This window comes from Melospiza melodia, chromosome 12 (genome assembly GCF_035770615.1).
Source record: "Melospiza melodia melodia isolate bMelMel2 chromosome 12, bMelMel2.pri, whole genome shotgun sequence".
NCBI lineage: Eukaryota > Metazoa > Chordata > Aves > Passeriformes > Passerellidae > Melospiza > Melospiza melodia.
The window spans coordinates 28,214,294-28,241,699 of NC_086205.1; the positions used below are offsets into that span (position 1 = coordinate 28,214,294).

A 27,406-nucleotide genomic window follows, 5' to 3' on the forward strand; every position below is an offset into this window, starting at 1 on the left:
TCCTCAAGCTACAAGTGAACAAAAATGAAGGTTTTCTGCAGAACTAAGACCCCTGCACATAGCACTGGTCAGTGCAACCCCTTGTACTGTGATTCACAGTATGATGCAGGAAGCATCTGCTTGGGCTCCCAATAGTTCCATGTTACACATCTTCAAAAGCACTTCAGCCTCAGTAATGGAGGTGAGGACTCAAGGCCTCAAGTGATGCAAAAGTTCAATAAAGTCCTTTTGATATTTAAAGTGGAAAACATGTTTATTAACATTCTTTCAAGCTTTCCTTAGTCAAGGCCATATAAAAAAATCTCCATTTGAGTATATGCATGGTTTTACTTTCTACATAGTTACAGAGGTATTATATAGAATCTACCTTTTTTGTGATACACTGGTAAGTACTGAGTTCTGTGAGACTGGTGTAAGCACTTGTTTTCAAATCAGGTATTTGAAAAGAACAATTTTTTATATACAGTTTAGCAGACTAATGCAGCATAAAATGCTCTTAGTAAGAGGTATATGAGCCAAGGATCAATATATTACTTACCCTAAACTTTTTTTTCTGTGTGGAACAAAACCTCTGTCTTGGTTATCTCCTAGCTCCCACCTCCTCACTGGAAACCACACAAGGTAGTAGCAGCAAGGAGGGATAATAATGTGCTTATGGTGGACCTGACCTTGTGAATTGCTCAAAACTAAACATATACTCTAAGTTTCCTCATCCTGGGAATTGCCCAATAGAACTGCTTAAACTCAGCTATCATGGCAAACTCCAAAGGATCATTTGGAATCACTGCGTTGAGATAAAAAAGGAATTTCTTCTGCTTTAACATACCAGCACATAGAATATTGGTCTGTTCTACTTTTTCCTTTCAGCAGTGGTGACAATTTTTAGGAAAACTATACAAACATGCAAATACAGTTTTTGTTGGGCCTAAGGGGTAACACATATCTACATATAATAAATATTGCTCTCAGGATGACCCAGTTGTAGCTACAAAATGGAAATAAAAGTACTTCCAGAGAAATCCCATTTCAACAGGAGACAGTCTCTGTGATATTTCAATTGATATAAACTATTAACATTATTCATTAGCATTGTGAAGTCCAGTTTAACTGTTGGTTTTGAGAAGACAGAATGTGTGACTGAATACCTGAATCAAAAATAATCTACCTGTAATGATTTAACCAGAGTACTACTACATGAACTGCTGCTCCTATCAAAGAAACCAAATGGATTACAGATTAAAAGAGATTCCCTATGCAAGGTTTGTAAATAGCCTCAAGAACCCTTTTGTTCATACACCTATGGGTCATCAGTAGTCTCAGACAGTGTTTGCCACTCTGTACTCCCTGTCCTCACTGGGCTGCAGCTGAACCACTACACTTTCTTCATTCATCCCATTTTCCGCATCACTGCTATCAACATTGTCATTGTCATCCTCCTCATACTCCGAGGACTCGGTCATGTTCTGATGGGAATGGGACTCTGACAGAGCCCCGAAGGACTGTGTGCTGACCGAGGCCAAAGGCCTGAGCAGAGGAGTGTTCTCAGACACTTCATTCTCCTCCTGGCTGCTGTCTGTCTCTGAGTCAGAGTCCCCCTGGGAAGGGACCACTTTCTGCTTACACACAGGACAGGTTTTTTTTGTTTTTGTCAGCCACGGGTCCACACACTTGCAGTGATATGCTGTTAGAAAATAAAATACAAGGACATCATTATAATGGTGAAAAGGACAGGGAAATCTGCTAAACCATTTCTGTTCAGTAACACTGGAGAATTTTAGAACGTAACTCACACAGAATTCTAGTGCCAAATTTGTTGGCATGTAGCCTGTTCAAAACACCTGACGGCTTAGGATCTGAGTCACTTAGGTTTATGCAATGAATACCTGTGTTTTTTACTGAGTGAATGAGAGCAGTAGTACAACAGGCCACATCTGATGACAAACCTTAAAGATTTTTGAGCAATTCCATCCACTTAGCAGCAGGCATGCCCATCATCATCATCCCCACATCGTCCTCTCACCTCCACATCAACATGTATCAACACACTTCATTATTACAAGACATTACTGCATGATTTTGTGAATCTTAAATTAGGTCTGTAACTGGCACTGCAACTAGACTGGCTGTGTTTAAAAACAAGTATTTGTCTTACTTATGGTATTAAAAATTCAGCTCTTCTGGGTAAGAGAGACTTTTACTTGGCAAAGAGCTTGTGTTTACATGGGCCAGCAACACCATGTTTAGTACCTGGTCAAGCACACTGGAAACATGTTCTACACACGACTGGTGCTGGGGGCTGGTGGTGTTCAAGTTAGGTTACCTCTGCAGTCCCCCACGTGGACAGATACCATGGACTTGTTCTTTCTCTTCTGAGAAATCCCTGTTTGTCAGCCTGGTCTGAAATTGGTTTTATGACTGAGGTTGTAAAAGCTCAGCCTGTCACCTGCTGTGCTGGCTGTGTATAGAAAGCTGTAACACATCTGCAATGGGCTGGACTCAAGAAAGACTGTGACAGGGAAAATATTTCATTAACTGACTTCCAAGTGCAGTCAGGCAATGGAGTGCATGGCTGCAGACTCCAGGACAGACCCATCCCTTCAGCTGCACCTCGAAGTCACCAAGAGCTCAGTTAAGTTTTGTGGTTTATTTGTCTTGGGGAAAGTGAAGGCCTATTTATTTAAATGTAAAAGTATTACAATAAATATTGATATTTAGGGGACAGCATCTAGTCCCGATTTTCTTTTATGTGTATATCCAAGGAAAATGCAAAGTGGGAATGCTAGCTTTTTAGCTTGCATATAAGCAAAATGGGATTTATAAATCACTTACTAAACATATGCACTGTAGGTTTTGGACAGTGTTTTGGAAAGCTCTTTTTAATCTAAATTCAAACCTAAAACACAGTTGCTTACCATGAGAGCACGGAAGGATCCTGAGCTTGTCTCCATCCTCATATTCATCCAGACAAATGGCACACACATCATATTCATCTCCTACACCATGCAATTGAGAATTAGTTTGACTTTAAAGGCCTTGCAGCACACCCTCCTGACATGCACATGGGCTTGGAAACTTGCATGCAATTTCTGCACTGATTTTTTTTTAAGCAATGTTTTAATGCTCAGCCACGGCCTTCTCTGCTCCCATTAAGGAAGTGTTAGAACTCCTCTATTTCAGTGAGAACAGGGCCCAGATAAACGTTTTGTATGCTTTCACTCAAAACTCTTTTACCTATTTCAAGTGTACTCAAAATTATCTCTGAAACTTAATACCCCATTGATTTACAAGGTTTCTGGAGTTAAAAACAATATGATCCAGTGAGTTAGACAAAGAATGATCCACTTGCCTTTCTTAAACTTATGTACAGGAAGTTTCTTAAGCTGATCCTTCCTAAGCCGATTCCTTCTTGCTCTGTGTCTGTCCTGAACAAATTTTGTTATCTGGAAACAGACAAGATAACATGAACAGTAAGTTACACCAATAAAAGAACAATAGAAGTTTTGATTTATGAAGTTTTGCAGTAAGTTGGTCGAAAAGGAACCCTAGCTAACACAGGATAACTTCTTTCCTTGGCTGAATAAAAGGATAAAGCCAAACAAGCCTAAAGGCTGTTCTCCATGAACATGGCACTTGGAACTGAGAGTACACAAGGGTTTTTTTGAGAGGAAAGAGAAACAAAAAGGTATGTATCCTACATAAAATAATGGCCATTGCTGCAATCCTCTACTGAGACCTGTAAAAAGCAGGAAGTATACTGCAGAGCAAAACACAATTCAGTAAGTTTGAACAGTTTTCCTTACAGATTTAGATTATTACATATCTTTTAGAGAATTATTCCCACATTCATCAGAACTGTTTCAATATTAGCTAAAAGAGTAGGTTGAGGAGTAAATGGTTTACTTTGAGTTATTGTTACATGTTATACTATGCCATACTAAGAACACTCAGTAAAACAAAAAACAACTAAATAACTAGTAATACAAAGCTCTCCAAATAACTGTAATAAAAATTTTGTTTCCATTTTCTTCATAGTCCCGGATGCTATTTCTGTTCAATTTCTAATTTTAGCACCTGGGATATGACATTTTTTCAAATATGATGAAAAGCAAAGAAATAAACAAAGGATATTTAGGATATTTGAATCTAAACTGTTCATTCAGGCTCTTTCACCACAACTAAAAAATAAGCTGTATGCACAAACTGCAGTTTTTGTGCTGTAATGCAGATCCTTAGTAGCAATCAGTCTCATGTAAATCTCCTAATTAAAAACAAGATTGTCTTAAAGAAGCAGGGACAGAATCAGAAAAGAATGAGGACCAAATCCAATCTGGAACCTCCCTGAAATCAATTTCACTGCACCAATTAATTGTCCAGTGCTCTAGTCTGTTGAGCTGTCTCTGAGAAGACCTCTCTATATGCAAGGGAATCAATATCTCCTAGTTTACTATCCTTGGCATATTTACTCAGTGTGTATTCAACTCCTCTGTATCGGCTGCTGACAACAACACAGCAGAGAACTGGCCATAAAACTGACCCCTGATGAGCACCAGTGCAGCCCAGCCACCAGCCAGGTGTGAGCCCTTTGCTGCAACTCCCTCAGCCTGACCCTTCCCACAGTTCACCCACCGTCCTGTGTACACAATTAGCTTTCCTGGGGTGGTTTTGCACAGAAGGACACTGTAAAAGACAGTAGCAAAAACTTTGCTAAAAAGAAATCCATCTTTAGGTGATCGTTCTGCTTTGTTTTCAGAGCTGCTACAATTGCAATTGTGCCAAACATGCCCAGGATTGCCAATGAAATATGTAACTTCCAGTGCAAAAAATACTAAAGCAGAAAAATATTTTAAGTGTTTATACAACAGTTGATGCTTTACTTGTTTTTTATTAGAAGGTAAAATAATAATTTTGGCACAGATTACAAAAAAAATGGTACGCTGAGTATCCCGAAATATGTAACTATGCTACCTTCCCATTTCAAGGAGAGATGTCCCAGCTGAGAACCCCTACAGCAATGCATGTGCTGAGACCAGTGCTCTGTGCTGTGAGGCCCTCTGCTCACACACTCATAGCTACACCTGAGTGCAGTACAAAACAGTGAGCCCTGCACCCAGGAGCAGTGGGACTAATGAGTATTAAGTTTGGTAAGGCAGGATATCCTCTCCGTGTACAAGAGCACAAGGTCACTCTGAATGGGGCCAAAAAACAAGCACTTGTGGAGTTAAGAGTGCGGTGAGGACAATTCCTACAAGCAGTTACAGGCTAAGGAGAACATCCAAAAGGCTTCTGATATCCCTTTGACAAAATCCTGCACCTGTTTGTTTTATTGATAAACTAAAGGATTACATGTAAGCACGGTACAGATATATGCAGTACACACAGCTTGACTCTTCCTTTAACTTCAGTGACAGCTCCCTGATGATTTGAAAGAAAAAAGTATTATTAAAAGAAGAAACTTACCATAAATATGACGATGAGAATAAGACAGATCCCTACTATTATTAGGAAAGGGATTAAGTAGTACTCCAAAGGAAGACTGAACTCTGGGATTAACACAACGTGGCCACTGTGGGGAGGAAGAGATAACACCTTCTAAATTAATGAGAACTTAATGAACAAGTTGACGAACAAATACAATAAAATTGTTTTTAAAAAGATTGTCACACAAGACACAGGAACCCTACAGGAACCCTACCTGTGCACAGCAAGACAAAATTCAGTCCATACCCACACAATGTAAAGATAATTACATAAAAGTATAAAACACTGTTTCTTAGAACATTTTTTGAGTTAAAACTATTTACTGACCTCAATCAAACCTAGAGAAACCAGGAAAACCACCTCATAGCTGCTTTGACAGCAGAATGAAAAAAATGTTACATGACTATCAAAACATACAGCGAAATTAATATTCACTAAAGCATTACAGGTTACTCTCAGCCATAAGACTTCACCTGAAACACCTATAACCTCTGTCATCACAACCTCTGTCATCCTACTTTAAAGCCATAAATATTCCAAAGAGACAACAATCTAATGCAAGGAGTAACACAGCTGCATGTGAGTTAACCTACCCTTTTTCGTAAGTAAACTCCTCTTTAAGAGAATTAGCTGATGTCTCACCAATAAAGACAGAGGGAATGTCAATCTTCTTTAAAATCTCAACTGCATAAAAAAAAGCAGGAAAGTAAAAGTATTATTACGTGGACAATCTATGGGTACTCAAGATACAAGACCTGAACATTATGAGACTATCACAACAGAACGATATTTTAGCACAGTGACATCCAGCCCAACGCACATGCATGTTACAGCTTTACTTCATATAAATACTATTATTTTTCCTACACAATTTCTAGGGAAATTATTGCAGGTAGAAAAATTTAAATTCCTAATGGAATAAAAGCAGCCTAAAACCAAAATATGTTGACAAAACAGGATCGTAATTTTAACTAGAATACCATTCTTCACTCAGAGATTCAAGCAAGTCACACAGCTCCATTGATTTCCAGAATTTCGGGCAACTTACATGATTTTGTGAACTGGTTCTATAAGTTTTAATTAATCTGTCTTCCCTCCTTTTCACCCCAAACATAAATAAACATACTGGAAACAACTGTGGCTAGATAAGGTCAGAAAGAAGAAAGAAGAAAATCAACACATATTTCAGTCTCAAGAAACTGGATGAATTGTTGTCTTCTCTGTCTACCAGTGAAGGCAGAAATAAAGGAAAAGTTATCAAAAGATAAGTCACGTATTCTAGAAAACCTTCTCCTCAGCTTCACATTGTATTGATTTGCCCCCTAATACTTCACATTTAAAGCTCAAAGTAACCTGAGTTTAGTCCATCTCAAAGCAGTCAGGTTCCCCAAGGCAAAAGCACACGTGGCTGAACGTCAGCTCACTCTATGAGGTCTGTGTGTGTTGGGAACTTGTTCTACATTTTGGTTACTCAGTGAAACCTGAAAGTAAGATTCACATGGGTTGAGAATTCATTAAACCCACTTTCACATAACTGCCCAGACTACTCAGTTCCCGTGTAGCTTGTCAAAGTTCACTCCTAGTTTACTCAATGGCATTTCCACTGGAAAAGAATTTATTTTCCTCTTATTTATTTTCTTGTTCCATATTGAACAGGTTGAAAACTGAACAAAATAAAGAAATGCCACAAAGAAAACAGTAACAGCACTAGAAACACAAAGCACATACCACAGAACAAACCTAGCACTGTGACTAGATTTCAAGATGTTCTAAACATATCCACTTCATGAAGGTTAAAATTGGAACAGCTAACACAAGAATGGTAAATGGTGCACTGGTCTCTAAATAGTCTCTTTCCAACTGAAAATTAGTGCAGGTGATATGCTAGAATGCATTTGTCCAGAGGAACAGGAAGATGCATCCAACAGTGCATCAACAAACTGGAATGACTATCACAGGTGAACTTCATGATCTAAAGTCCTTTCCAACCTAAATGGTTCTATGATTCTAAATACTAAAATGTCATATTATAAAGTTTGCTTTCCTTCCAAATGCGCATTTTCTACTTTTCCACTTAACTAAGAATACATCAGCTATTTTCCATATAAGTAATATAAATCTAGCCCAGAACACTTAAACTGAAATTTGAAGGAAAACCAAAAGAAATGTTCAGAGAAGGCACAAGTCAATGTATTTGTTCTTACACAAAATTTCCTGTTATTGTATCTTAAAAGCAAGAGGATTTATCTGGGTTTTTTGTTTAGTTTGGTTTTGGTTCGTTTGTGGTGGTGGTTTCGTTGTTGACGCTCTTGTGGCTTTTTTGGTGGTGCTGCTGTTTCCAGTGGGTGAAATGATATTCAAACAGGAGAGAAGAAGTGATACCTGTACTTACTGTCGTTGGATCCCATGCTTATGAGGTCATCAGAATCAACATTGTGAACTATAGCTGCCTTGTATCCGGCTCTCTGGGCATTTAACACCTGTAAGCCACACAAAATGCTTACTGGAAAGACTATTGCTTGCAAATACAGTAGCCTGCCTGTGCTTTCTGAGATAAGATGCACTCCCACAAAGTGATTAATATGGACATAATTTGCACCTATAAACCATGTGTCACCTTTCAAAGCAAAATCATATAAAAATTTTACACTCAGGTAAAAATTTCTTCAGAAAGCCATTTTAATATTGTCTGCACACAGACTTATATATATATACATATATAAAATAGAATTAAAAACTTTCTACAAATAGTTAAAAATATTTCATCATAATTGAAAATAAAGGCACTAACTCACTTTGGTAATCTAGATATTACCACTTGAGAGTTCATCAAGTCAGATGAGTAGTATCTTTTCTGTGCTTTAGAGATGTGGAATATCTCACCTGAAAGCCCAGGTATAAGAAGCTCTCTCACGGAAAAGTGCAAAATTATAACTATAGGTACAAAACTATTCACATCCTGTGTAGCAATTACATTTCTAATATAGACTCACCTTTTCATCAATACAAGGAAAACCCAAGGTCCATGTAAATGACATTTACTGATATTACCAACACAAACATAGCTAAGTTACAACTGTTCATCTTGGATACTGCTTTTACTGCATCCATCACAGTATAAAAATCTCTGCACAAGCTGCAAAAAGCACTTAGAGCACCTTGAGAAACTTTTGGGTTTCATCTCAACAACACCAATTATCTTCCCATATTGGTAATGACTATTTCAAACAGCAGAACAATGATACTGGAAGATGCAGAATGTAGACACCTTGAGAAATTCCAATATTGAAAAAAAAAAGCAAATCCACTTAGAGATGTTAACATACATGCATGGTTGAGAATTTGGCCAATATTGCATCACCACAGAAAATATCCATAGTGCATGCATAAACAAATCAAGAAATAACTTATACCTGCACTTGTAACACTTGTCATTTTCAACATGAGACAGAAGTAGAGGACTTTTGCCCCCTTTGTTTTCCCACTGAGCCATATGCACACACAGTGGCAGGATTCCCAGGACAGACTATGTGCCATGCCCAAATCTGATGTGAAGGCAGACGACAGGCAGTGAACCTGCCTCTGCAGGTGGAAGCTACAGTCTAGGTAGAATTTATATGGTTCAATCACCACATAACTGAATCTACCACACAGCAGCAAAAGCAAACAGCTGAAATCTCCTTTTAGTTCATGAAACTCAACAACAAACTGAAGATCCCTATTTTCTTTAAGACATCCTTAGCTGCCTCATTGTATCAGATTAATTTTCAAGAAAGCCACAGTCAAACAGAAATCATTCTAATTTTGCATTTTTAAAATCAGAGAACGTTAAGGGTTGGAAGTGACCTTAAAAATCAAGTGGCTGGAGCATGTCCAGAGAAGGGAATAGAGCTGGGGCAGGGTCTAAAGCACAAGGAGTGGCTGAAGGAGCCTGGGGGCTCAGCCTGGAGAAAAGGAGGTCACGGGTGATGTTCTCACTCTCTACAGCTCCAACAGGAAGGTTCAGCCAGGTGGGAACAGGGCTCTTGTCCCAGGCAACCATCAGTAAGACAAGGGGACATAGTCTAAAGCTGTGCCAGGGAAACTCATGCTGGACATCAGGAAGAATTTCTTCACAGAAAGGGTGATAAAACATTGGAGATGGTAGAGTCTCCATCCCTGGAGGTGTTTAACAAAAGCCTGGGCATGGCACTCAGTGCTCTGGTGTAGTTCACATAGCGGTGTTTAGTCACAGGTAAGCCATTGGTTGGACTTGGTGAGCTCTGGTTTATCTGTCTGGAGACAATAAAATTCTCCCTTCCCTTCATATCCATATCTATTCCACTGTTAGCTATAGAATTTTTTCTGAAGCACCAATAAACTCTTTGAAACAGAGAGTGGGGGGAAAAATCACATCTTACCTTGACATCAAAGTTGCACTCCAGCCTTCGGATTAACACAATAAAAGCACCAGAGGAGTTGTCTCTCAGTGGAGGTGGGGCTATAGGTTCACATGCATTCTCTGGTTTGGAATTTATTAGAAATCCCTAGAAAACAGGAGCAGAAAAAGAAGTTTCATTTCTTTTTAACAAAAGGGTCAGTAGTCAAGTATATGGAAAGAAAATGGCACATTTTCATACACTAGCTAAAAAAATTGTTATTATCAGCTCAGTCCTATACCATAGTAAGATTTCTGCTACTTCCCTGACAATATATTTTGATTTATCAGAATTTTTATATCTGTAAATAATTAGAAAGTTTAGAAGAAAATACAGTTTTTCTAATCCCATCATACTCAGACTCTGCAGTGTAATTCAAGAAAAAAGAAGACAGCATACACTACATTAACATAGTGTAACTATTGTTCTAGGACATATGAGACTAAGACAGGAAACCACAAATACAATGGCCTAAGAAACACCAACACAAACTCAGCACTCGCCAATTAACAACAGAACACAAGCAAAGTTCCATCTATATGACCCCAGCACTGACCTAGCATACCAAACAGCTGGTTTGCTATGGTAAGCACAGATCACTCAATAAGCTATAGCTGAAAGCTTCAAGAAGTAGGAAACTCTGGAAATATCAACTTTGAAGCAATCTTTGAGTTTTTAGGTGGCTGAGATGGTGGCCTTCTGTCAACAGTCTATTGCCACTTACTATAGAATCTGACAAATAGTTTTTTACAACTTGCTTATAATAAATCTTAATCACACCATCTGAAAGAGTATTTCATCCTATTATAACAAATATCATAGCATTTTTAAAAAGTAATTAAAATCTTAATGCAAAGAGAAAGTTTTAGTATAATATTCAGTTCTAAAACTCCATTTCTACACATGTGATGACATCTGTCTTAATTAAGACACAGGGCTGTCTAAGAGTTAAAAAGGTCAGAATCAAAGCTCCTTATATCTATTTCTGGTGTATTAAATTGGCTCACTACTTGGGTCACTTAATCACCCTCTGATTCCCAATATAGTCAGTAAACAACTACACAGCTTTAACATACCTTCTCCCCATGATAACACTCACTGGGCATGGAAATGAAACTTGCTTGAGGGAAATTGCACAGAAATTCCTGAGTTACAGGAATTCTTGCAATACTTTATTACCCTTTGGGATTAAAAGGGCAACATGGAATTAAAGAGCAGTCCACTCTTTCACCTTATCACCAGCTTTTTTTCCTTTTTTTTCCCTTGCAGAGGAGTTACATTCAACACTGCAACATTAACAACGTTGCAGAGGCAGTTTTTGTGGCCCTACAGGCTTACAGACAGAATAAACACAAAACAACTTCCTGCTCACACGGGCTATTCACGGTCTCCATGGGGTTAATACAATACAAACTCCTCTCCTCCAGAACTTGGAAGGTGGTCTGCCTAAATTTTTGTTTAAGAATTCTAAGCTGTAAAAGGAAACACAACTCAGTCATAAACCCTCATACACTGTTCAAAGGGAACAGCAAGATGAATCACTGCCACGTGACTGATTCCATGTAGCCACTGCCACAGCAAAAAAAAGTAAAGAAGCCTGAACTTTCCACAAGCCCTAAATTGCCTGGATGACCAGACACAACCTCCTTTCTCATGCACAAGTGTTTCAATTGCCAGAGTGAAACAGAAAATACATTTTATCCAAAATGAACAAACTTACTGACGCTGACTTGTACAAACGTGACTCTAAAGGAAACAAATGGTTCCTGTCACTGCAGAGCACCTCAGGTCAGGCAGCCTTGCCCCTTGATGCTGAACTCAGCACAGCACACCAAAATGCATAATCTCAGCAACTACTTCCATGAATGTGAAGACTAGAACTGAACTGGATATTCACCTGGCTTTTATGTACTTTTCTAAGCAACAGAACTGTGACACCAGTCCACAGCATTAACATCACCATAGGACATTTATTTTAAAATAATTTCGTTTCTACCTCCTCTATCTTATATTACAGAGATAAAAGTTATGAATAAAAGCCTTCACACCAGTTACTACTGTCACCAGTATGTCTGGACAGCTACTACCTCAGCAGAACCCAGAAAGAGCAAAATGCACCTCATCACTGCTGTCTAAGGAAGATGCATTTATTTAACCTCTCATAGTTCTTTCCCATTTTATTTTCATCTCTCTTCTGTTAGTTTCTCTCAGTCCACCTACACATCTTCCTGTCTTCCAAGTGAGTGTACTGACCACACTAAAGACATGAAAAGTAATTATCCTGCCGTAAAAGACATTCTTGCGGCTGTATTTCAGAAGACATCAAGTCTTCAGAATTTCTAATCCAGCACAAAATACTGATAAAGTCTAACCTGTATTCCCATGGCCATATCCATCTTGGACAGTTTTTGCATATTAATCATTTTGCATGAAGTCAATACAATTTTTCTCTTTCCAGTTCCACTAACATTTGCAAACCTTTACATCTTACTTCTGTCTTCTCTAATACTAGGTGACTTTTACAATTCCATATGGTATAATATTTATACGTTTTTCCATGTCAATGAAAATGGGATTAAGAAAAATTAAAAAAATAATTAAAAGCCACCTGCATATTTTCTGCTAATTCAATAGATCAGCACTTCCTAGTGCCTTCTCTTGGTATTATTATGACCAGTTTTCAAGTCATGGCCCAGCATCCCTACCGAACACGATGCTATTTCAAGAAGACACTCCAACAGATAAGTAACAAAAATGTATATGTGTATCTGCATTTTCCTCAAATATTGATACAGAGTAAAATAAAAGAGCGTGAGTGTAACCCACGTCTTAAGGGGCACTGGGAGAATGGGGGGACCTTCTCACCTGCTACGGGGTGTGGACTGCAACTGAAGGGAAACCATGTAAGGAGAGGGCACAGGATCGACCACAATCCCTGCCCTGGACCCCAGCACTGGGCACAGCCCACAGGCACCACTGCAGAGCTGCAGCCCCTGAGCTTCAGCAATGCAACAAGAGTAGCAAGCAGACAGCAGCTGTAACTTCCCAAAAAACTGAGCTACAGTTGCTTTATACAGCATAAATAACCAGGGCCATACGCCTCTATCTTGCCATGCCACCCTTTCGCAGGGTGAAGGGGCTTCCCAAAGTCGGACTGTAGGGAGACAATGGATCTTCCAAACAGATTTTTCAAAAAACTGTATTACACAAAATTTAGTCTGTCTTCTGCTGATTCCAGTGCAAGGTAAACTGACATCATGTATCAGTATTGCCATCAAAACACAGAAAACAGTGGTCTATCAAACTTCTTAGTAAGATTTCCATTATTTATCTATTTTTAATATATTTGATAAAAATTCCAGCAAAATCTCCTTAAGTAGACAAAGTGAATTACCAAAATTCACTTCTTTGCAAAAGAATCTGCCTTTTCACAGGCAACATCAGATCCTTTGCATATTTGTTTTGTTTGAGCAGTTGATTAATAATTTCTGTCTTTATTTTTCCTTGGCACTACATTCCTTTAATTTTTATCTTTTTTAGCTTGCAGAGGAAATGCTCAGCAGATACAGTTCTCTTTAAACATATTCAACATTCAAATTCAATCTAGCACTTCCCAATCAAATCTGTCATTATCTCGAACCCTTTGTGCCTCACACCGAGTGCCAAAAAGGATTGTGGGGGTTTTACCCCAGCCAGCCCTCAAGCCCCGTGCAGCTGCTCACTCACTCACACCCCCACCCACAGCATCAGGGAGGGAATTGGAAGGGCAGAAGCTCAAGAACTTGTGGGTCCAAACAGAGACAGGGTAATAAGAAAAGCAAAAGCCACACACACAAGCCAAGGAAAATAAAGAACGAATTTGCTTCCTCCATAGGCAGGCAGGTGTTGCAGGGCCCGTCGCACACAGCAGCGACTTGGGAAGACAAACACCACACTCAAAAGGCCTTTCTCTTCCTTGCCCTGTTCATATACTGAGCATGATGTCACAGGGTCTGCAATACCCCTTTGATCATTTTGGGTCCTCTGTCCTGGCTGTGCCTTCTCCCAGCTGCCATGCACTCCCACCTTCCTCACCAGCGTGGCAGCAGGTGGGAGCAAAAAGGCCTTGGCTGTGGGGGCACTGCCCAGGAGTAACAAAATCACCTCTGTATAACCAACCCTGTGCTCAGCACAAAGCCAAAACACAGCTCCATACCAGACACAGGGAGAAAATAAAAAAGAAAATAAAACTTTAGCTCAGCTCAAAAAAGCACTATATATATATACACACACACACACATATGGGTTTTTTTTTTTTACCTTCAAGCCTTCTGCTGGCAGTCTGTAGCCAAATCTAGCAGGTAGATCATCAAATGTCTGGGTTCCATTTTCAAGGTTATACTAAGGGAAATAATTTTTTTTAAAAAAATTAGGTTTGCAACAAGACAAATAGTTAACAAGTATAAACAAACCAAATATCATGGTGTATTTTTTTAGATTAAAGTATTTATCAGACATAGGACATCTTGTGACTATGTCAATGAAATCACAAAACTGCTGATTCCACCTGTCTTCTACTCATTCTTTTCTTATCTAGCTGTCAAAACAAGAAATTAAGTAATAGATATTTTGTTGAACTATTTACATGGCAAATCTTTCTTTCTACTGTATAAAATTCAAATACTATCATATGTGCACAACAGAAACTACAAACAAACCAAGCAAGCAAAAATCTGAAGAGCAGGGACACTTGGATGTGGAGTTTTCTTTGGATGGTAGCGGTGGGTCTTTTGCCCTGAATTCACCTGCATACAGGGAAAGCAAACTTTTAAGAGTTGCTTTACTGTAGCCTCCATATGCCATCCCTTCCCAATTCCCTACTATACATTCAGAACAGTCGCTGAAAAGTATCTCTAGTTTTGTTTTATAATAACTATGAGTTTTAATTTTAACATAGAGGCATACTGTAAAAGACCCTAAATACATGCAAGCTTTGTTTTCCCTTTCTTAGTTCATCTTCTCTGGCTGTATAACATGCCAAACCAATACAGAATTCAAACAGAAAAAAAATACTGTGTATTTATGGTGTATTTTTTTAATTAAAAAAAAGTTTCCTGCAAAAGTGGTGAACTCTACAGTTAACAGACTTGAACATGCATCGGTTGTTTTATTAAACAGTTTGGTGAGTCAGAAATGTTTGTCTATTCATCATATCATCCAACTGTCACACAGAACAGCCAAGTAAGGATCCTGTTTGTTTCAGAGGGATGTTTCCTACCAGCCAGGCTGGGACAGGGGAGTTCAAACTACAGTTCAGAGAAAAACACTGCCATGATTTAGGTGAAGTCTTCCAAAGGAGCAATGTTTGGAAAGAGCTTTCTTCCCACAGACTTTGAGGGGAAAGAGGTAGGAATGGAGCCAAATTTCAAAGAAGTTTCTTTATTCTATGTAACCAATGTGTCCCAATCTCTCCTCCTGACCTTCCATCAGAGAGCACCAGTGCACCACCTTCCATTCACCTTCTTCAGAATGTCCTGAGCTCAGGCTACTGCCAGTTTGCCCTTGAATCACTTGACAAGCCCCAGCTTAAGCCAGGAGTTTGACACAAGCCTATTTCTTTTTACCCCGTTTTAAAAAAATAACCAATCCTCACATAACAGCACTTTACATAGACATGATCCTTCGAGGCTGCAACTATATGAGAACATAGAAGCATAAGACCACTCCTAAATGTAAAGGGAAAAGAAGAACTTCTTTCCTTGGTAGGAGCCAAAAACTTTGGCCAGAGTTTTGCTAACAAATGGTTAATCATTAAATGGTGAAATCTCTCAAGACTGTAAGTGATCTGTGCACCAGCAATTCCATGTGACACAATGCAAACATTCCCTCTTCTGAGCATCTTTTAAGCATTCCACTGGCTCCTTTGTACAGCAGTTTAGCATCTAGTTCATCTCTTAGTTTCTTACTTCAAGATATTCTCAGAATAAATCTGCAACTTCCAAATATCTAAGAATAAAACACACTTCATTTTTATACAGTATTGTTTTAGAATACTACACACAAAGCTTAAATAGGAAAAGAACCCCAACTATATTTCCAAAGTGCCCTGTTTTTCTTTTTTTTTTCTTTTTTGAGGTTGAGGTGAGTTGTTTGTTTTCTTTTAAGTAACTTTTGTAAGAGAGGAGGAAGCAAGAATGAGTTAAGTTTTTATGAAAAGAGGAAGCTCAGACTTGGTGACAGAGAAAATAGGGGAAAGGGAAATTGTGCTTACAGTAAAAAGTTTAAAATTTCACAATAAAATGATCACGTCAGTACCATGATAAAGCGATTATCTATCTGCATTGTTTCTGTGTATTTTTTCTTCAAAAAGTTTTTACAGAATAGTATCAACTGATTCATTAATGGAACAGTTGAAGAGAATTCAATATCATAGATATTTCATCCATGTAGAAAAGTATTATTATACTTACTGCTAAAATATCTGCCTCCACAGGTAAAAGATTCAGGAAGGCAAACAACTGCACAGTCACAATAGTGTATATCTGAGTGGCAGACAACATCAGCATTCCTATTGATAACAGCATATTTTATTCAATACCTGCAAGAAAAGAATCAGAGTCAAGGCACACATCAAATACTTTCCTGTGTCATTTTACAGGACTCTTGGTCACTTAAAACTCTTCATATGCAAAATATTATTCAATGTATACCTTTGAGAAACAAGTAATCTTAAAGTTACAGGGTTATTTTAGAAGTTATATGATTATTTTAGAAGTTCCTTTTGCTAGAAGCATGTCCCTCCATGGGAGTGACAGCATGCATAAACAACAAAAACTGTAAGAGCAAGACTTGAAAAGGCTTCAGGCACCACAAAGCAATGCAAGGGGTACAGAGGGATGATCATTCACATTACATTAATCATCCTTAGACACTTCATTTTAAACTTCCCTTCTTCTAGCACAAATCCAAACCAGCAAAATTCCTGATGTACCTCGAAACATTCCACTAAAAGTATGGATTCCAAAAATACACTTACAAAAGCAATGTGATACCAACTTGAAGGAACTTGAGATTTCTCTCAGGCTTAGCTACACCATGACTGTGGGCAAGCAACCTCTTAAGAATACAGAAAGCACAAAATATCTTATTCCCTTTACAAAAGCTCACACCAAAACATGATCAAGCTGGAAAACCTCACATTCAGAATTTAAATAAACATGCTCCACTACACCTCATACTCAGAGTACAAAACAAGCACCAATGAAGTGCTACGTTCAGCGGGAAATGTAACCACTTTCACTCCTGAATGGAAGAGAATTCCATTCTCTCTGTAGGGTTCACAGCTGTCTGAATGTCTCTAGAGATTCTTCCAGCCTCAAAATAAGAAATTACTCGAAATTACATAAAATAGCTGTAACACAAAATAATGGGCCCATTTCTGGGTCCAACATAGCTATAAGAATTAAATTAATTAACAGACAAGTTGCAAAAAGTGCACAGTATGCACTTAATGTAATTATCTGAACATCTGGATCTCCACTAACTTCTTTTGCTGGAGTAATTAATAAAGTACTTCTCAAAAAACTCTATTTAGTCATACAAAATGTTAGTTGAAACAATTTTTTGTCAAAAACTTCCAAGCTGTGGCTTCTTATACAATTGCTTTCATGTGAATTTGTTTTAATTTGACTGTAGCTATTTCTTCTGAAAACTATTGACTTAACTGAGAAATCACAGCCAACACTACTACTACTACTACTTTCTTTTTCAGAATCAAGAAAAACCTAAGAATTCCTGTCCTTCTGACCTACCCTTCATGGATTTTTCAACCAAAAAGCATTCTCCCATAATGTGGGGCTCTCAACATTAATTAAAGCAAATACCAGAGAGATAAACTTGATTTAAGCTAACATGAAGATAATTAGAATTTATTAGTAGTATTTGGAGGAAACAGCTGATACTGATACTTTCAACTGTAGTATTGAAAGTTTTGTCACTCTGTTCTCCAAAACTGATATGACATTAACAACTCTTAATGTTGTTAATTAACAACATGATTCCAACTTGGCCATCAGACATATAATGCTTTGTGAAATTTTCAACTGGTTCACAGAAATGAAGTTACATTCACAGGAAAGAAATAGTAGTGAGTTACACAACTAATGAACTTTTATTACTAAATTAAGATTTATCGCATTCTCTCATCAGCCTGCCCTAAAAAAGAGAACATCAGTGAAACTGGGAGGATAAAAGAACCATTGTTTCAAATACACAGCCATTTTTACTGTGACAGAAACAACAATACACTTGAAGCTACCAGAGCACTTTAACCAACACAGTAAGTCCAGCACAGAGAAAAGCACTAGAGAATTAAGCAAGCTTAGAAAACACAAGACATACAAAATACATATACAGTGCACTCTTCCCCATCAATTTACATGCACACAAATTCTTCTGTGCTCAGGATCTGACGTCTCAGATGCAAGCCAAAAAGCCTTACAATTCCTGAAATTCCATGGCTCTTGGAAAGCCTGCCCCTCTCAGCTGAGGGAGGCAGCTCAGAGCACACAGAAAGGCAGGTGTGTGGAAAAGGGCTCTAGTGTAAACTAAACAAAACAAGTTCAACGTGACTCTGCAGTAACCTTCCACGCTTCACATTTGATTTACCAGTGTGTATATAGACAAAGTTGTCCTTAAATAACTTTGAGTATTTCTTTGCACTCTCCATGCTAGAACACACAAACTGAACTGTGCCTGAGGTGCTGCATCGCTCTGTCATGGGTCTGAAATGAAGAGGGGAAAACGTGGGGTGTGCTGGACCAGCACAGCTATGAGCAGCAAAACGCCCCTGCAGTAAACACACCAAGCACATATAAGATAAAGGTCACAAATGCATTGCACAACTCAGAGACACAGACAGGAATTTTCATAGCTTTTAGCAAATGTTCACAGGTCAGGCTTCACAAACTACACCTAAATATGAAATTTTTAGATATTTGTATCTCAATCAACTCAAAATCTGTTTCAGAGCATAATACAACACAAAGCAATTCTATATTCACATGGTTATGTTTACATTTTAACTCTCTCAATAAAACAGCTTTTCCCTCCCACTTCTGGAAAAAAAAAAACTTGTACATTTGTATGAAACAAACTTAAATTCCATTCTTTTAAAGCCAATTGTGATTGTAAATCTTACAGCAATCACAAAAACAAACATATAAACATACAGAAACTTCGTGACAAATTCCAAATATTTTGGTAGACTGGGCTGCACCTTCCAAAATTTCATAAGCAGAGGATTAACAAAAACTAGACAGCTAATAACAGTAATTCTCATTCACGTTCTCTAATCTCCCCATATCTGAATTCTTGCATTTTGATGCCATCGTATCATTACTGACACAAATGCCCACCTCAGACCTACCACAAAACTGGACACTGACGCACGCGAAGTAAGATCAGCACTCACACCTGTTAAGATGCAGGAAAAACTCCTCTCAATTAATTTTAACGTTTTTACTAAGAACTTGGCTTTCAGCTAGTCAGACTCGACGCTACTCATCATCCCGCAAGCCCAACCAGCAGCCCCAGCCCGCCTCAATCCCACACACCCGGCAGGGACGGAACGCGCGACCAGGGGTCGAGCTTCCACCGGGCCAGGCGCCACGCTCGGGGAGCGCTCTAGAGGCCTCCGCTCCGCGTCGCTCATCTCCCTCCCGCAGTTCCCGGCAGTCCCGGGACCGCGGCCGCTCCAGCCGGGCTCAGCCCCGGCAGGGCCTAAGCTGCCCACGGAACCGGGCCCCGCCCCGCCACTCCAAAGGTGGAGGCGAATAAGCACTGCGCAATGGAGCAGCAGGCCCGAAAGTGCTCGGCCGCCGCACGGTCGGAGCGCCCAGGGAGCCTAGCGGCCGCGCCCCAATGCTCACCTGCGGCCCGGGGGACCCGCCCCGCGCTCACCTGCGGCCCGCGGTCCCCGGGCGGCCTAGGCCGACGCCATGGCGCGTTCCGTGCGATCGGCGCCCGCGCCGGAAGTCCCGCCTGCCGCCTCTCCGTCGCGGGCGGTGGCCCGGGAGAGCCCATTGGCCACGGGGGCTGTCACTCAGTGGCGGCGGGGCGGGCCCGGCCCCGCCGGGGGCGTGGCTACGCAGTGGCTCCCGCCCCGCCGCCAGGGGGCGCGCAACGCCTCCGGGGCCAAAGCAGCGCCTCCGGGAGCGCCTCGCACATCTGGGGCACGGGCTGGGGCACATCTGGGGCACGGCTGGGGCACATCTGGGGCACGGCTGGGGCATATCTAGGGCATATCTGGGGCACGGGCTGGGGCACATCTAGGTCATGGCTGGGGCACGGGCTGGGGCACATCTGGAGCACGGGCTGGGGCATGGGCTGGGGCACATCTGGGGCACGGCTGGAGCACATCTAGGGCACATCTGGGGCACGGGCTGGGACACAGCTGGGGCACAGGCTGGGGCACATCTGGTGTACGGGTGGGGGACAGGCTGGGGCACATCTGGTGTACGGGTGGGGCATGGGCTGGGCACATCTGGGGCACGGGCTGGGGCATGGGCTGGGCACATCTGGGGCATGGCTGTCCCAGCGGGTCCCAGGCCGTCCCAGCGGGTCCCAGGGTGTCCCGGCTGGCCCAGGCTGTCCCAGGCTGTCCCCGCGGCCCCGGCCCCGCGCAGGCGCCTGCGGGGCGCCGCCCCTTCCCGGTTGTGGCGGAGCCGCGGCGATGCTGCTGGTGCTGTCGGCGGAGCACCGGGCTCACCTGGGCTGTTTGCCGCGGGCCGGCGGCGCAGGTCGGGGCCGCGGCGGGGCCGCGGGCGGGCGGGCGGAACCGAGCCGGGCCGGCGGAACCGAGCCGGGCCGGGGCTGCAGCGGGTCTGTTCTCTCTCTGTCCTTACAGCCGTCGGCGAGCTGGGGCGCCTGGCGCTGGAGCAGCTGCGGCGGGGAGCGGCACCGCGGGCCTGCGAGTCCGCCGCCAGTGAGAGCCGGGCCGCGGGGAGACCGGGCCGGGGAGCGGGGTGACCGGCCGGGGAACGGGCAGCGGGGGAGCCGCGAAAGCAGGCCCGGGGGCGGCGGAGCGGGCCGGGGAGCGGAGGGACCGGCCGGGCAGCGCGGGGACCGCGGGGACTGGGGGGACTGGGACTGGGAGCGCGGCCGGGGGGAGAGGGGGAAGCAGGCCGGGCCGCGGGGAGCGGGCTGGGGAGAGGGGAGCGGGCCGGGGAGCGGGGGAAGTGGGCCGGGCCATGGGGAGCGGGGGAAGCAGGCCGGGGAGCGGGCCGGGGAGCGGGGAAAGCAGGCCGGGCCGTGAGGAGCGGGCCGGGGAGCGGGGAAAGCAGGCCGGGCCGTGAGGAGCGGGGAAAGCAGGCCGGGCCGTGAGGAGCGGGGAAAGCAGGCCGGGCCGTGAGGAGCGGGCCGGGGAGCGGGGAAAGCAGGCCGGGCCGTGAGGAGCGGGGAAAGCAGGCCGGGCCGTGAGGAGCGGGCCGGGGAGCGGGGAAAGCAGGCCGGGCCGTGAGGAGCGGGGAAAGCAGGCCGGGCCGTGAGGAGCGGGCCGGGGAGCGGGGAAAGCAGGCCGGGCCGTGAGGAGCGGGGAAAGCAGGCCGGGCCGTGAGGAGCGGGCCGGGGAGCGGGGAAAGCAGGCCGGGCCGTGAGGAGCGGGGAAAGCAGGCCGGGCCGTGAGGAGCGGGGTCACCGGCCGGGCCGTGGTGATTTCGCGGCAGGAGGGCGGGAACACGGTGGGCTCTGCGCCGGCCACGAAGGATTGCCAAGCCCCCGGGGCACGGCGGAGAGGGGCCGAGGGAAAGGGCTGGCGGCATGGAGCTCCAGCGCCGCGGGGGTCGGTGCTTCGTGCCCGGGGTGGGGAGGGCTGCGGACACCCCTTTTCCAACACAAACCGTTCTCTGGACCATGCCATAAGAAATTGGTTTGTGTTTTTCTTAGTTTTTTGTGCTAATATGCTGTACATTATTATTTGAAGGGCGTGACACCCTCTTCTTTTTCTAAGCATATTTTGCACATTAAGCATTTGATAACTTTGCAGCTTTGAGTCTCGCTGCTGTGACAGTTAGCAAGTTAAAGCACTTTGTGCTTTCTTTAAAGGAAAGCTGAACATTAGTGTTGACATCATTCAGCACGGGGTTGAAGGACTAGCGTATCTTCTTACTGAGAGTTCCAAGCTTATGGCAAGTATACTTTTTCATGAGGAATTTGGGGATACTCTAGAGATGTCTTCTGGACACTTAGACCTCTAAAGATACTGGTGAATGGGAAAAAGATAGCTCCAAATTTAATGACGTGTATTATTTTAATTTCAGAAAAAGGTGTCTCATGCTGTTGTCTTATTGAAACATTGTGTCTACATGTATGACTCTGGAATTTGTATTCAGTGTCTGACACTAAAATTTAACAACGTTTTAATAGTGTAATTTATTGCATATAGAGAAGCTTACTTCAGGATAAACTCTAAATAATAAAACTCATATGAAGAGTTTGTTGTTCAGCTACTGCACAGGATGTGGGCTAGACTAGCCCTCTGTTCAGCATTCCTTGTCTTTGTCCAGTGTGGTGGGTTTGAGAGCTTTTTCAGCTCTTGGCACCAAAAGTTTGAGTGGGTATAAGCAGATACTAAATGATTAGTAGTTGGACAATTACTGTTTCCATCAGAAAGACTAGTAACTATTGATATAGTAGAGTATTTGAGCAATGACTACATGGAGAAGGAGTGCAGAGACAAGGAATGCCTGATGAAACTCAGGCAAGTGTTGCTCCCAAGAGTAGGTGAGGAGGGAATGGAAATGGTGCGGAGCCTTTCCTTGAAACAAGGGGTCTTGAGTGGCAGGGTGCTGTGGTAGGATGTGGTTGGTTACAGGCTGTTATTGCGGGGTGGTGCATTGCAGAGGTACAGTGGTGTTTTCTGTGGACTCACTAACAGCTTCCCCAGTGCTGGGCCAGGCTGCTGCAGTAAGCACAAAGGCCTGTGAAGCTTCTCGGGCCCTTGGGCCAGGAGCCTGAGCATTGTGCTGTGTGCTGCTCATGTGCAGATCACTGCTGGGTATGTGTGCTCTGGTTATCAGTGGCACAGCAGCACCCGCACAAATGGATTCACACAGCATGTCGTGCCTTGTGACACAGCTGAGGTGCTCCCTCACGTTGTTTTGGTCTTTGATGTGAAGGCTTACATGTGATGGGGTTGAATGTTCTTAAAAAAAAAAACTGCTTCTGAATCTCATACAAATCTGCAGTAATACATCAACATTTGCAGATCCTTAAAACCTGGATATTTGTTTTGTCCGAGGTGTAGAATTGTACTTGGACATACCTGCAGGAAAATAAATAAATAACTGCACCATAGCATAAGTGATGTTTAGTTACAGTTTTATTTGGTTCTCAGGAAGTAATGGTGATTACCTGGCCTAAATTGCTATTTCCAGATTTCTGAGGTTGACTTCCAAGATTCCATTAATGTTTTGGGATTCTCAGATGAATTGAACAAATCCTTGCTCCAGCTGTACCTCGACAACAGGAAAGAGATCAGGAGCATTCTTGGAGAGCTGGCACCAAGGCTTCCCAGCTACCATAGTCTGGAGTGGAGACTGGATGTACAGGTGACTGCTCTGATGTTTTTAGTATTCCATCCTTTCCTTCACATTTTTTTTCCATAATTAAAACCTACTAAACAATCTAAAAACAATTGAGGCAGCAGTACTTCATGTATTTAAAAGTGGCATGACTTTGTTAGTGTCCCACAGACGGACAGCTGTGAAATGAACAGGATATGCAATGATGCAAAGCACTTGTTGCCTGATGAAAATTGAATTCATGGTTCTATTGATGTTTTTAAAATATTAACATATACTAAACATATTTTATCTAGATTATTACCTTATTGTCAGAAATATTATGCAAGCATAGATTAAAGCAGGTTAGTATTAATTATAAAACACAATACTGGCTTGTGTGTATCTTTAATGTGGATGCAAAGGGTTTCTGAACATTAGTGTGAACAGGTTCTACAAAGCTCTTGAGAACTGTTAAGAACAAACTTTGATAACCACTGGTAATTTTTGTGTTCCTGTTCCACTGAACGCCTCCTGCAGCTTGCAAGCAGAAGTTTGAGACAACAGATCAAGCCTGCTGTGACTATGAAGCTACATCTTAATCAAAATGAAGATCAAACTGCCCAGGTGTTGCAAACTGACCCTGCTACCCTTCTTCACCTTATCCAGCAGCTGGAGCAGGCGTTGGGGGAGATGAAGATGAACCACTGCAGAAGAATAGTGCGCAACATGAAATAACCTTGGTTCTCTGCTGTCTTGCTAAGCAGTTCATAAAACAACTCAAAACACTGCTCACAAATACATTTTGAGGAAAAATAAACATGTGGATCAGATGAACTGTTTTCCTGTGCCAGGACCTTGAGCCAGTATATACCGGTCAAATATCCTTGGCCACCAGCTTCGCACATCTATATGTGGTGACCTTTTTCACACAATCATCTTCATGTATAGTACGTGGTAATTAAATGTGATTAAATATTACTACTTGGGATTTTTGACTGGTATTTTTTATGTAATTGATCTCTGTTTTCAGGTGAAACACAAGATTAGCCAATACATAGGTGAGTGGTTTCCCTCATTCTATCTCTCCTCACTCCAGCCATAGTCTGGAACTCAGGGCAGCAAAGCAGAAGGTTTAAATAGAGATCTTTGAAACTTTTTGTGTCATCTCACTATTGCCTGATGAATCTAAACACATTTGCCTTTTTCTCTTGTAAACATTTTAAAAAATCCAGCTGCTCTAGAGCTGATTGGCATCACAGTAAGTGCTGGCAGTCTACACATGGGTCATATCCTGAAGCATGTGCTAACTGAGAAGGGGGAGGGTTTTCCTTGGGGATTCTGAGTAAAATAAATCCTTCAGATGAACACAAAATCTCTGTACTATTCAAAAACATTTGAACATCATGTGAAATTGAGATAAAATAATGTTATTGACTTATTTTTTTACAATGTAAAGTCTTGCAATGAGAACAAAGAAATAATGATAAGGAGCTTTCTACATCATACTTGTGATTTGGTTCCTTTATCACTTACTCCAACCCCATTGTGATGGAAGTGTCCTTGTCTTCCACAGACTTGAGCATATTGAGTCACTTGCCCTGAAAGCTGGTGGTCATATTTTTTTGTCCAAAGAAGGTAGTTAGTATTTCTAAACAAAGACTAATTACAACAATACTATGAAAATTTATTCTTATAGTTTTAATCACTTTCAAATTATTGGAGAAAAATCCTTTAGCTTATACCAAGTGGTACAATAGCAGATAATTGTATTATTCAGTAAAAAGCGCAGCTGAAACACATCTTGTTGAAGAAGACAGTTCTGACTGTAATAAATGTGGCTTACGTTTGGGACAGATGTGTATGTACTCACCCATGAGATGCCATGCTTATGGAAGTGGTCTAATTAACATAGATGAGATGGCCCCATGCATGAGGCTGTCAAAGCCTTCCCTTGAATGGACATGTCACCTGGGAAGGAATGGAACAGGTGTGTGGTTTGTCTTTACTCAAAGAAACAGAGCCCTGGAAGCAAAAAAAGCCCTTCTAAAGGCTGTATGAAAAATCACTCGTGTTCAGATCATTATCTGTGCAATAACCACATGTACACATACCCAGAATCGCATATGCAAAGGATTTAAATAAGAATATTGCAGGAAAGAAAAAACGATATGTGATGTCTGCATATACCTGGAGCAGGTACTGTGATTAGCACTGCTCTTTGAGCTTGTTGCAGCAAGGAACCAGTACGAAGTCGTAGAAGAACGGTACAAAAATTCTTTGGGAAGTGAAACATAAGTCTCAGGAATACTGGGTTTCCTGACCAGAAACACAGCAGATGTCAGGAAAAATAAAAAAAAAAAAAAAAAAACAAAACCCCTCAAAACAACAAAACCGCCAGACCCCCATAGAAACAAAGAACAATAAAACAAGTCTCGAGGAGATCTGCTAAGCCAATAGAAATATGAACAGGAAATGTGAGGAAATGTAACTGACAAGGAATATTTGTTGAAGCAAAGCCATCAGGAAATGCACAGGATCTGTTTCACAGACCTAGCTGTGGTTTGTGTCCAGGTTTAAACTCCAACTCTGAGAATCTACATAACCAACATTATATGTAACATTCATTTGAGGGACAAGGATGGTTCAGTCAGGCCCACATTTTCCACTAGAGAAGCCAAATGCAACTTTAGAGAAGTTATGCTTATTTTAAAGAAATAAGGAATAAAGTTCAGAAAATCATTACTTAAGACTTTTCTAGTGTAGATTCTGATTACTGAGGGGGGTGTATTCTTATCAATCAGCATAGCCTGGAGTCTGTCCAATACACAGAAATAAAATAACAAATGCATTGCTAAAATACAGTTGTGTTCATTTAGCCAATGTGTGATATCTCTATGTGTGTAGTCATAAAAACACTGGATGCTTCCCTCTGTAGAAACCAACACTTAAGTGTTGGAACGTGAACAATATTATTCTTTATATACACAGCTTCTGAATTTAAACAATTTTCGCTCACATTGCTATGCAAAAGTTATTCCAAACGCTCCAAACAATGAGACAAGATTAAAACAACAATTGTATTTATTAATAATAGAAAACCTCAGGTATGCACTTTGATGACAGCTCTCATGTCTAGTATAGGCTAAATCAAAGACAAATGACTGAATGGGCAGTCAGCAGACCCACAAAGCATCATGCCTGCATTTGAAACTACCCCTACAGACAGTGAGCTGGAAGGACGTAACATACAGCTCTGCACAGGACTCCTACTTGCCAGCAAAAGGCCAAACCTTATCCAAATCACCGCGAAATGGTTGCTGTGTATGTCACTACAAATGCTTAATTCCTCCCCATAGCTATAGCATCACTAAATCGCGCAATTCAACTTGTACGTGAACTAATTTAAGCATCATTTTGCTTTCAGAAATTAGTATCGCCCATTAACTTTCTGAACAATGGTTTCGGAGCAAAGCTCCTTAGCTGGGCAGAGACAGAGCGCTCCGGAGGCTGCCCGGGCACCACGCGCTGGGGCCGGACGGGAGCGGCCGCTCCGGCGGGGTGGCAGCGGCGCCGAGCCCGGCCCAGAGCCGAGCGCGGCCGAGGGGCGCCCCTGTGGGAGCGGCACGGCGAGCGCGGCGCGGGAGGGGCGGGGCGGGCCGCGATGGCCTCCGGGGCCGGCCCGTGCCCAAAGTTTCCGCGGCGCTTGCATAACTGCGGGCGGGGCGGCGCGGGGGCCGGGCTGCAGCCGCCGGCACTGCCCCGTCCCGGCACGGCCCCGGCCCGGCTCGGCCCCGGCCCGCCCGGGACACCGGCGCGGCTGGCGGGGGCGCAGAGGCTCCGTCCGCTCGCCGAGCCCGCCCTGCTCCCGCCGAGCCCGCCCGCTCCACAGGGCGCGTCCTCGGCGGCGGCCCGGCAGCGGGGCCGGCCCCGGCCACCGCCCGTCCCGGGACGGCTGCGCCCGCCGCCGGG

At 42.5% G+C, this 27,406-nt stretch overlaps 2 protein-coding genes across 3 annotated transcripts; one reads left to right on the forward strand and one right to left on the reverse strand.

Moving 5' to 3' along the window:
* Positions 1-226: 226 nt before the first annotated feature.
* Positions 227-19,925, reverse strand: RNF13 (ring finger protein 13). Of its 2 annotated transcripts, none has more exons than XM_063167510.1 (10): positions 19,836-19,925; positions 16,346-16,473; positions 14,196-14,276; positions 9,879-10,004; positions 7,871-7,958; positions 6,072-6,162; positions 5,458-5,563; positions 3,347-3,440; positions 2,913-2,993; positions 227-1,681 (listed from the first exon to the last, which is right to left on the reverse strand). In XM_063167510.1, exons 2-10 carry the CDS (start codon positions 16,457-16,459, stop codon positions 1,317-1,319), a joined length of 1,146 nt encoding a protein of 381 aa, XP_063023580.1. In that variant the 5' UTR covers positions 16,460-16,473; positions 19,836-19,925; the 3' UTR covers positions 227-1,316. The 2 variants fall into 2 exon arrangements, with proteins under 2 accessions (XP_063023580.1, XP_063023579.1); XM_063167509.1 differs by having other exon boundaries at positions 19,805-19,895.
* Positions 19,926-20,590: 665 nt separating this feature from the next.
* Positions 20,591-24,425, forward strand: COMMD2 (COMM domain containing 2). Its single transcript, XM_063167508.1, has 5 exons — positions 20,591-20,674; positions 20,782-20,859; positions 21,978-22,060; positions 23,309-23,482; positions 23,975-24,425. Exons 1-5 carry the CDS (start codon positions 20,608-20,610, stop codon positions 24,170-24,172), a joined length of 600 nt encoding a protein of 199 aa, XP_063023578.1. The 5' UTR covers positions 20,591-20,607; the 3' UTR covers positions 24,173-24,425.
* Positions 24,426-27,406: the final 2,981 nt, after the last annotated feature.